The sequence below is a fragment of the Urocitellus parryii genome, chromosome 8, assembly GCF_045843805.1.
Source record: "Urocitellus parryii isolate mUroPar1 chromosome 8, mUroPar1.hap1, whole genome shotgun sequence".
In the NCBI taxonomy this organism is placed as follows: Eukaryota; Metazoa; Chordata; class Mammalia; order Rodentia; family Sciuridae; genus Urocitellus; species Urocitellus parryii.
The window spans coordinates 34,146,616-34,158,433 of NC_135538.1; the positions used below are offsets into that span (position 1 = coordinate 34,146,616).

Genomic DNA, 11,818 nt, shown 5'->3' on the forward strand with positions numbered 1-11,818 from the left:
TTCTGGAATGATCTTGTAGCATTTTAAAGTTCAGGGCTTTGGGCAAAAAAAAAAAAAAGTTGCGGCCACCAGAAGCATCCTCATGTTGGCTGCATGCAATATGGAGCCTTGGTTTGTGTGCCCGTAAATCACACCTCTATTCAGAATTCCATCTCTGGTTTTATTTAGCAGCTCTCACCCCAGAGCAGTATTGCAGGTATTGTTTCCAGCATCTGCTTTAGGTCTGGAAACAGTCACTTGGAACCATGTGGAAAATCAAATTACAATATCAAGCACAAAATCTTGTTTATTTTTATGCACTATTAAAAAAAAATCAAGGTGTCATAAAAACCACATTAAAAGAGAAAAATATCAACTTATTTCACTGGAGATTAAAATCTTATTAATTATGAAAGATATTAAAGCCCCTTTAAAATTGTCTGAACCTATAAGTTGGGGAAAAAGTTTGAGGCATTTGGATAATGAAGACCCAATTATAAGCAATCCTAGTTCAGGATAGTAGAGAATCCTGTCTATGTCACTACCTGCAAGTATTGTTGATTTTGACTAGGGTGATGAATATGCCATTTTTGTTTAAGATACCTTGCTAAAATGTCCTTATTTAATTTTCTAAAGTATATATCTGGCATTTTTTTAAAAAAGCACTATTTCCAGTTCGCCCTTTTGAAGATGAAAGGCATTTTGTGTAGCATTAAAAATATCAGCTTTATAGTGTTTTAATGAAAAAGATTCTCTGATGATCTTGACATTAAATTTCTAGAGAGCAAAAATATGAACAAAGCCATATCTTAAATACTAAAATCATTCAGGCCAAAAACAGATTTAAAAAAAAATCTTAGTTCAATACATTAAAAAAGAACAATATGAGATCATTTTCCCTACTGTAATAGTCTTTGCATGCAAAAGAAATTAATACCAAGATATAAAATCCTTGGTAACTAAACCTTAAGGATATGTTAGTCAAATACTTCTCCAGAACTACTGTGCATCACATAATTTCATTTCATAAGCATCCCCTCCCCCCAAAAAAGGGGATAGTGTCACAGCAGTTACACCAGAGAACATGAAATAGGAAGGTCACAAAGATTATACTGTGCCCAGATTCAACTATTATTATGGCTTAAGTTAAGAACAGACTGTTTGGCTTAATGATCAGGCATGTTGTGTCTTTTCAAAGCTTGGCAGCTCAATGTAATTAGTATACTAATAGGATTCGAGTTTGATGCAGCATGATTCTGGAGCTTAATAGCAGTTGTCATACACCATTTAAACGAGAGCTTTGGCATCATTTATTGTTTATCATCTTCATGTAAATATCATTTTGGCCTCCCTTGTCACTATACTCTGAAAAACTTTCCAGAAACAACTTTTAAGCTCTCTATCATTACATCGACTGGCTAAGCTCATCTCCAACAGTAAAGGGCATGATAGATTCATGGAGTCGCTCAATCTCAGCATTGTTGCAAGAGTTGGGGTGGGATGAATTAAACAAACTGAGACTTGTTCCTCTCACAGACACAAAAGCCATGCACTCTTAACCGGTTTGACTACAAGTTCTCCAGTTGACCTGGGAAGTTGCTGTCTGTCATTGTCTGCCCAAATGAAAAATATCAATGTGCCCACTCTGTGAAATGAGTCGACCTTTTTACAGTCAGTAGATTGGGAAGAGTTAATACTGAGCCTGAGCTGGCCTAGCCTCATCCCCTGAAAGGGTGTGGGAAATGTTCTACTCCCAGCCATAAGGAACCCACTGGAGAATGCCTAGGCCATTTCCCACATTGGCAAAATTCAGCCCTGAGCACATTATGTGGCAATTTCCTAACATTATAGACACAAAAATTCCCAAATGCCTTCAGAAGCTACTGCCTGTAGTCTTCCTTTTTCAAACTCCTATCAGAAAGACTTGAGTATGTCTGGTGGTAGTAGTGGTTATTGGACCCCATGCCTTGAACATGCTAAGCCTGTGCTCTGCCACTGATCCCTACAGGCCCTGCCCAATTCTCTGGATTGTGTGTCAGATGTAGTTCTCTTTTGGAAATTCTGACACCATCCTAAATCAGTGCTGCACTTTTGAGGAAACATAGCCACACTCTCTAAGGCCATAATCCCTGAATTCATTGAGAATGCTTAGGTCTATGCTTATTAGTGTAGGCCTTCAGCTCTCCTTGATCCTCAGAGGGGAAGAAGGCTATACCCCTTAATAAAGGAAAGCATGTTGGTAGGCTTTTATTTTGGAGAAATGCAATTTACTGTCAACCTATGATTTTTAGTGAAAAATAGTGATTCATTTAATCAATTAACATTATGAGTAGCTACAGCCATAGATATGTGGCATATATTAGAATGCCCATCATATGGGGTTCCATGTAAGACATTGCTTTTATCCTATGGATTATAGGAGAAGGGTGCATAAAGTATAGGCTGGCCTCCAAGTATAGATAGCAGAAATAGTCCAGAATTAGGATACAGCATGTACAGATAGGATAACATGTGGTGGTTGTAGTGAATTTTTGTTCACCTTTTTAACCAAACAGTGGAATACACACCAACAGTTGAGAGGGAAAGGCAGAGAATAAGGTTGCTCTATCCCCCAGTTCTCCAATATATTTTCCTGGTACATTTTTGTTTTGTAATACATTTCTATGGATCTTCTGTATATAAAAACTTACATTTTATTCACCTTAAGTATTATTGTAAGTTGGATTTTTTTAATATTCTTGGGCTGGCTAACAGGTAGTTATGGGACAATGTTTGCTACTATTACTTTCTTCAACTAAACCAATATGGAAGGATATTTTGCAGCCATGACTTAACCAGTATTTCTTATTAATGTCAGCATAAAGTATGTGGCTATCTGAAACTCTAGCCAGCCATTCAAGGCCCTGTACAAGATGATAATAATGGACTAAGGGAACTGAAAATGCCAGTGACATGTGTATTGTCCTGAGTGGACAAGGGGGTCAAGGGTCCTGTAAATACAGTTCAATGCTTCATGTTTTGCTATTACACTACCTGTTTCTTGTTTTCCATTTCCTATTGAAGGAGACACAGTTGAGGACAGGCTAGCAGGTAGAACGGTCATAGTAGGAAATATAAACTAGAGAGATTATCCCCGAGTTGTGTTGCAGCATTGATTTAACTGCTCTGCAAAGAAAAAGATAATAGTACCAGAGGAGATACCCCAGGCATGGTAAGGAATTGTTCAGCTCATTTTCTAGTATGTTGTAAATGAAAGCGATTTGTCAGTCAAGGAAAAGGTAAGTTAGATTTTTATCCTAGAGGTCAAGGTCAGAGAATAGACTAAGGTACTTGGGTCAAGTTACATGACCTAGGTAATAGAAGTCACAAAACCAAGCTGAGGGTCCAGTCTGGACATGGGTTGGAATTGTCAGGGGTGGGGAAAGCCATGCTCCCTGGGCAGTCAGTCCTCTTCAAGGTCACTTCTTTTTCTTTATTCCCACATGAAATCACTTATGTTACTGAAAAATCAATTTTAAGCCTTTTGAGGACACCTGTGCTTTTGTGTCGCCCGATTCTAAAGGCATATAATTGTTGAACATAGAAATTAATGGCATCTATGCTTTGTCTAAAAAGCATTTTAAGACATGTACATTTTTAAAATGTGATGTCTATGTGATTGAAGGACTTGTGTCTTATCTACTATTTGGTACTCAGATGCTTAGGAAAATTTTTGGTCAAATTAAATGGGGTAGTTGTAGTATTTAAAGAATTATCTTTAAACATAATTTGTGCATGCTGTTCTAAAGTCTGTTTAAGACATATGGTTATAAATAATAAATTAGTATTTATTTAGTATTTAGTATTTATTTCAAGTGCCATAACTGACATTTTGATATCAATGAGTTTATAATATCTCCAAATCCATAAAATGTTCTTTAAGTCCATGAGCGAAGACCTCAAAATTGGTCATCTTTAGTTCAAAGTGTATAGTCAGAAGTCTAAACTCATTAACCAAGTGGGGAGCAGGTGTGATAAAATATATTTGAAAAGTATGTTGTTATTTTTTTCTTTTTGACACTCAGTGACAAATTGGGGGGAAAATTTCTTAATGTGTGGGAAGATTTTTCAAATGCACACATAACTATAGCACACGGTGACTTCTTTCTGATTCAATTTCATAAATTGCTACATGAAGAAGCACCCTCTAGTAGATAATACTCAGAAATCAGCACTTAATATGGCAGTAATGGTTATTGCTGTCATTCTTTACATCTTTAAAAATAATTAAGCATTACTGCACAGGCATTATAAAGTTCCCCTATCACCATTAAGAGGATATTTGAGGTTTGATGTAATTTAGCAAATTACATTATACAGTAGTTAAGGTTTTTATGCAGTGAAGTAAAATGCGTAGTAGTTAAGCACACTTACCATATAATGCATTGTACAGAGTTACATGTTCCAGCTGCCGCCAGCTTTGTTCCAGTGTCATTATTGCTTTGCAGGCTGACGTTCCTCAGGGAGTGATTCGAGTGCAAGCTCCCCGTCTTTCGAAAGTTTCCATGGCAATACAGCTAACGGAAGAGCTAAAAGCCAGTGATGTACTTGCCAGGTTTCTCAGCCAAGAAAGGTAGAGGCCTGTTTTAATTATTCTATGGGATAACTCACTTGTCTTCCCTCTTCCCTTTTTCATTAACTATAAAGTAGTGTGCATAGCTTAAAATTTTTGTCTTCCCAGCAGAGGAGAACAGACCTGACAGTTTGACTATTGGAATGAGTTTAGTTCAAGTTGAGCCTCTTTCAAGCAGGAGGCCTGACGGTTCCTTCACTGCGCCTGGCAAGGGAGTCGCTCAGTAGTAGCCTTTCTTGAATATGTTGATGAGAGGTTAATTGCTGTTCCTCGGCTGTTAGGAAAATTACTAATTAGGATACAGTGGTATTAAAATAAAAGATGCAACTTTTTCTATGAAATATAATGAATACAAAAGAAATGTTCCAATTTAAAAACAGCATGAAGAATTGAGCACAGAGAAGCAGTCCCTTGAGTCTGCAGTCAGTAGGGGAGAATGAATCTTCCTCATTAGGGGCAGACAAGCCCTTCACTTCCATTTTGGGGCAACAGTCCATTGAAAGCCATTGGTCTCCCTCTTACTGTCATAGTGGAGTTGATTTCCAATTCATCTTAAATTTTAGACGTCATAATAGCTGTATTGGGTTTTTAATCTTTAGTTTTTAAATTCTTGTCTAATGAGTCATGTTTTAATACCAGCCTCCCATTCCTATTCTTTGAGATAAACTAACTAAAATCTTTAAAAAGAAAGGAGATCCAAGGTCATTGGCACCTCGGATGACAATAACCCATTTTGATCTTTCATGAAACATCATCACCTCATTCTAACGTAGGGGGCTTTGGTCAGATTTTCTGCCAAAAGCTTCTCCAATTTTAATATCTCAAGTATTTAATATGCTTCTACTCTGTTTAAGGCCCTTTGCTAGGGGTTGAGAGGAATAAAACTTATTTTAAAGTACCTTCCCTGGGAGTTTATAAATTGAGAGAAGGGATGAGTCTCTACAGCTAACAGATGGTGGTGAAATGGGAAAGAGGCTTATTAGTATTATCTCAGGTTTTAGTAAACCAGCGTGAACTTCCCCTGCAGTAACACTGTGAATATTGTTCTTCTGTTTTACTGATCAGTAAACAGATTGTAGGTCACGTATTTCCCATAGGTAGTGGGGCTGGCCCTCTTCCTGTGGTTTCTATCCTCAAAGGCAGCCCCTTTGCCACTTTCCACATTGGCTGGAAGGTCTGGGAGTAGATGGAATTTTGAGGGATTAAGTTTTATGGGGGTAGTAGAATTTCTTAGAGTCAAGTGTGGAAGCAATTGAAATTTCTCAGATCTTTGCTCCCTAAAGGGAGCTTCCTCTCTACCCTCTCCCTTGACTTTGTAGATACCAACTTTTACTCTTCTTCCCTCAAGAGATGGAATCCCCTCCCCTCCTAGAAAGTCTTCCTACAGATCTGCCTAACTTCAGACATGAATGGCTCTTTCAGGCTACACACAGTTCATTTACATGGCATTTACTTTCTGGATATAAGTGCCCAATTTATTCATTATTTCCTTCTACTTGCTAATAATATAAGATACAAATTCTACAACATACTCAACTGTGACTTTTATATTTAGGGCATAGCATGAACCATTAGTCAGTATATTGTTATAGAAAGCACCAGCTTTGTGATAATTGCCCTCTCTGCATATTTGGATTTTCTGCTGGTGGTGCTGTTATTAAATAAGCACTTTCTATTCTGTGGAGTTGGGCCCGTAATCCTTTGGCCCTTTCCTTATTCTTGGGGATGTAGAGACAACCAATCAATCTGGATTCAAAATGCTCACTATTCATGCTTCACTCTAGGCTAGTTTTTATAATTTTAAATCTCATTTTGTAAGAGTGGACACAACAGGACTTACGTTATAGTCTTGTAATGATCACCTGTCTGTCTGGGCCACATAGTAATGGAAGTCCTCTGTTTTCTTCTACCTCATGCCTGTACTTCTGGTTTTATTCTACATGTGTTGGGGTATTCTTATACCCTTATACCCTTTCATCCCTATTCTTCCCTACTTTCTCTGCTGAAGCCAATCAACACATGAATCAACAACAACAAAACAATAAATTGCACATTTGCCAGTCCACTCGGGATTTATGCCATCTTATTAATGATGAATTTGTTGATGAGCATTATATGAAAACTTTTGTAGACTGAAAAAGTCTTTCACATTTTTATCAAGTGGAATAAAAATATAGATACACAAAAAATCAATTGGAGCAAATATAGCATTGTTTTTTCATAGCGGGAGTGAGTTTTCATACTCAGCTGATGGGGTTACATAGTACAAGTATTTAACTTAAAAAAAAATGTACTCTTGGTTGGAAACTATGAATTAGGATCTGATGTGGCAGGTGGATAGAGAAGACTAGGTAGCCAGATGAGCCATTAAATGGCTGGTTAGGAAATCTGCTCTGTGCCCTATTTCTCCTAATAGCTTTTACTTCTCATTTCCAGAGTCTTTCTCTTCATGATCTTATATCTGCAGTTCACAAATATGTTCATGCATCACAGTGACCTATAGAGCATGTAAAAAGCAGATTCTTGAATTTCATCCTAAGAACTTCTAGAGCTTTGAGTCTGAGTTTTTACATGTTTCTCAAGTAATTCTTTTACAGAAAGTTTTGAAAAAAGAATCACTGAATTTTACCAATTTTTGTTTTATCCTAATGATTTGTTGTATTTTCAGACTTTGCAAAAAAAAAATAACAATTGTATATATTTATGGGGTGCCATACCTTGCATTAATACATGTACTATCCAAATTGGGGCAAACATGTCTCTCTCCTCAAATATTGACCACCTCTTTATGGAGAAGTGTTTGTTCTTTGAAAATTATAAATGCAACTTTCCTGATAAAATTACACCTTCCTGATGGCTGTTTGCTTCTATGATTTGGGAGTATATGTACCTCCCACATTGGACTGGCTGTTAGAGAGAGACCTATGAATCATTCTTTGCATTCATCTTGTACAATTGGAGTTGTCAGCACAACAGCCTTGTGACAAAAACCTTACTGGATAAGTTCATTGTGAAAACAGAGATGGAAACTTGGGCCTCTATGCAAGATAGATAATATAACATTTTAGCTGCCATTCAAATTAATGATTAACTTTTCCTTTTAACTTTATAAATTTAGATACTGATTTATTATTTTGCCTTCAGATGTATGATTCCATTTGTTTATTTACAGGTGTGACTTTTATTACCTATTCGGCACATTTAACAGATGGGAAAATACAAATGTGTAGATAATTACGGTGTGTCTGAGTTATGAATTTTCCATACCAGCCAGAATTCCCCAAGCATGTTAAAGTGATTTACTTGCAAGCTGTTTGATGATACAACTAATCAGTTTGTTTTGTCCCTAAATAGTGGGGTTGCCCAGACTCTCAAGAAAGGGGAAGTTTTTTTGTATGAAATTGGAGGAAATATTGGTAAGCACATTTTTTTCTCTTTGCATTCCATATGCTGTTCTGACATTGCCAGTGGTTATTTATATCTTTGAAGGAAAATAAAAGGAAGTTGTCAGTAAAATATAGCATGCTTTTCGATAGTTGCTGAATATTATGGATTTGTTTAATGGTCTAGACTTTTTCCTCCAGGCTCTAGTTGAGCTGCTTCTGTACAAATGCCCCTACATTCAACCTCAGCAAAGGCAAGTTTCTTAGAATAGGAAAACCTTCTAGAATGGACAGTGATACGAATTTTTCCAGATTGCTTTCATTTTTATACCTTCATAATAAAGGAAGGAGTTAAGCTTATTTAAAACCAAGATAAAATAGTTTTATTATGGCATAGTACTAGATTTTTTAGTAAAAGTAGGAAATCAATGTGGACAAATTACTAAGTCTTATATACTCACTAGTAATTTAGCAAATAGAAAAATAAACAAGTCATTTATCCTATTTTATAATTATCAGTGGGTCTTATTATTATTTTAGTACTGGGGATTGAACCCAGGGGCACTTAAGTACAGAACCACATTCCCAACCCTTTTAATCATTTATTTAGAGACTGGGCCTCACTAAATTGCTGAGGCAGACTTTGAACTTTGTGATTCTCCTGCCTCAGTCTCCCGAGCCATTGGGATTACAGGCATTCACTACCATGCCTGGCTCTCATTTCTTCTTTAAAACAAACTTTTCCTTGACTCTGAAAACTGGTAAGGATGACATTAAAAATGAAATTTTTAATTGAAAATAATTTGAAGTTTTATACAATATTTTCTGGAACTTAAAAAAATGTTAGTTGAATACTGGATATGTGAAGGCTCATTCTTAACATTTAAATAAACCACAGGTCCACTAGAGAACTGCAAATGTTAAATCTGCTAGTAAAGATTAGTATTAATACATTTGATTTTACTATTAGATGATTCTAAAATTGTTATTAAAAATTTAATTTTTAGTTGTAGTTGTACATAATACCTTTATTTTTATGTGGTGCTGAGGATGGAACCCAGGCCTTGCCAGGCAAGTGATCTACCACTGAGCCTCAGCCCTAAAATTGTTGTTCTTAATAAAGGTGAATATGAATTTAAGGAACTGTTTAAAAGCCTACAGTACGAAGTATTTTGATTCCTCATTTAATTGGAAACCTACTTATTTAGGGAAAGACTGCCAAATTGGTTTTTCCAGTATTTTGCCTCTTTGTTTAAGTATTAAAATGTATTACAAAATAGAAAAATAAACCTAAGTCATTTATCCTATTTGCTAAACTGCTAGCGAGTACATATGTGCCTGATGAGAATGGAAAAGGAAGAAGTATTTAGAAATCTAAGACTTCAGATCCATCGAGTTTCAGTTCAAAACTGCACCCCATCCTCCCACTGTGCTCAGCTTGGTACCACCTCTCTTCAACAGGGGAACGCCGTCTTGATGATGACACTTATATGAAGGACTTGTATCAGCTCAATCCAAATGCCGAGTGGGTCATCAAGTTAAAGCCACTGTAGAAGACTGAAGCTGCTGATCCACTACCTCTACAATCATGCTTCCTGGGATCAAGACTATATATAAGTGAAATGTCAGGGCTCTTAATAGTCAACTGTACCCACCTATTAAGACATGACACCCTCAAGCCTTAAAAAGTTAGATTTGTGCTGCTGCCAGAATGATGCTAATTGTTACTAGAAACAAGTACCACTGGAAAAGAAAGGGGCTTAGTTTCTGGGCTTTTTCATATGGTCTGAAATGCATCCAGATGTGACTGGTTTTTAGTATGAATGTCTCTATCTGCTCACTTTTTTTCCCCTAAAATCATATTCTGCAATATATGTTTTCTCACCTTTTGTAGCTCCTTGCATCTGCCTTCCCGCAATGAGGTTTGATATTTTTTAACAACGACAACAAAAAAAAGATAAATAGCAGGTATGGCAAGTCGTGAAGACAACACACGTTGAAACAGACCTTATTCAACAGTATTCCTGGCCCTATAGAACATTAGTATGCATGTCTGAGTCATTTGCCCAAACAGTACCATCCTGCTCGTTTCTGCTGCATTGCATTCAGTGATTTGTGAGTTGTTTTTTTCCTGATATGTGCAAAACTATTTCCAGGATCAAGAAGATAGAACTGTTAGAAACTGCCAATTATTATCAAACCATTAAATACTTCTAAGAATAAATAAAACATACCCATGTGGAATAACTGAATTACTGATAACCAGAGAGTAAAAGCCAAATCACTTCATGTTTGCTGTATCCTTCCAACTGAAACGCAAGAAGTCATAGCTGGCTTTACCTATTGTTGTATTAGCACTATAAATATGCATGATAGTATAATCCAATAGTGGTTGGAGAATGTATTCTTAAAGTGGGATTTTTCCTCCTGAATAAGTCTAGTGGAAGAGTTATTCTTCTGGCTGTGACATTCATGTGAATGAGCTTTTGTTTGTGTACTTATTTTAAATAATCAGTAAATCTATTAAAATGTAGAATGTTCCCAGGGATTTTAATACACAAGCCACACTGTGACAATAGATGAGCCTCCGTACTGTAAATAAGAGAAATGAAGGAAAAGAGAAATGTTAAATATTTTATGATGTTAGAGTGTACTAAATAAAAGGTGATGTAAACACTGCACCAACTGTGTTCATGATACTTTTAGTAGTACTTTAGGACAAATTACATTTTCGGAAGCTATTGATGTCACTAATTAGGAGGGAAAATTGTTAGTGAGAACAGGCATAAATTTGTAGCATATTGCAAGAGCAGCCTGTGGATATAATCACTTGAGTAACTTTGTGGTGATTTGTGCCATTGCTTTTTTATTTAAAGAAATTTTTATAATTAAATGCATTTTTCTAAGTTATTGTCTCTTGGAATTATTACTTTTAACCCTATGTGCCTTTTAAACTGACAAGTGAACTATTTTTGTTATTAAAAAGTCACATCTACTCATTGCTCCTGTGTAATTTTTAAATTTGGAAGATGTGGGATATAAACTTATCTCCTTCCTTGGATTTTTTTTTCCCCTTCTGCAAATTGCTTTACTTTCAAAATACTGTTGTTTGACATTACAAATTTCTCAGCAAAATGTTTTACTACAGCATACAGAAATTGATTTTCATTCCATTTACTACCCAACCAGGGGGAGCAGGTTTTTGATCATGTTTCTTTGGTAAAGAAATTAAAATGTCATTTTAATTTGCCCTTCCTAGAACTCATGATACAACCAAATTTGTTGGCATTAAAATCTCTCACACAAATCTAAAGATGAGAAGTTTGATAGCTTGGAGCCTTAAGTGTAAATGTTCTGGTCATCCCATATGCTTTACTGTGATTTTTTTTTTTTTTGGCCTCCTATTGTAAATATCACAGTAGATTTGTCTGTGTAAGGGAAAATAACAAATATATTAGCCTTTGAGTCTCAAACATTTCAACTCTTACAGAAGTTGCCGGTGCAAAGTAGAAGAGCCATGTGTATAGAAGATTGGTGCCCTGTAAAGATTTTGGTGATGCCTTTTTTTTTTTTTCTGAAGAGGTCCTGTAATTCTTTTCACTTGCACTTCAATGTATATTTCTTTGCTTAATGTTGCTGAGAATTCACTGTTAGTTCCTGGTTGACTCGCTTTGGGGAAAGCAGTTTATTTTACTGACTTCACTGGATATTTCACTATTGTTTTTGCACTTTGTTCTGATTTCTCACCCACTTGTCAGTAGGTGGCAGTATTGGTCAGGAATTCCTTTGAATCTGAAATATGGGAAATTAAAAGAAATGAACCCAAGTTCATAGGTAAGTAGCC

The 11,818-nt window shown here is 36.1% G+C and overlaps 1 protein-coding gene across 2 annotated transcripts in view; it reads left to right on the top strand.

Moving 5' to 3' along the window:
• Arhgap18 (Rho GTPase activating protein 18) overlaps nucleotides 1-10,881 on the top strand; it is a 170,410-nt gene extending 159,529 nt beyond the window's left edge. For both annotated transcript variants that reach the window (XM_026380823.2, XM_026380830.2), the window contains exons 13-15: nucleotides 4,467-4,591; nucleotides 7,946-8,007; nucleotides 9,436-10,881. In XM_026380823.2, the coding sequence (XP_026236608.1) occupies nucleotides 4,467-4,591; nucleotides 7,946-8,007; nucleotides 9,436-9,527 (279 nt within the window). In that variant the 3' untranslated portion in view covers nucleotides 9,528-10,881. The remainder of the gene's footprint in view (nucleotides 1-4,466; nucleotides 4,592-7,945; nucleotides 8,008-9,435) is intronic.
• Nucleotides 10,882-11,818: the final 937 nt, after the last annotated feature.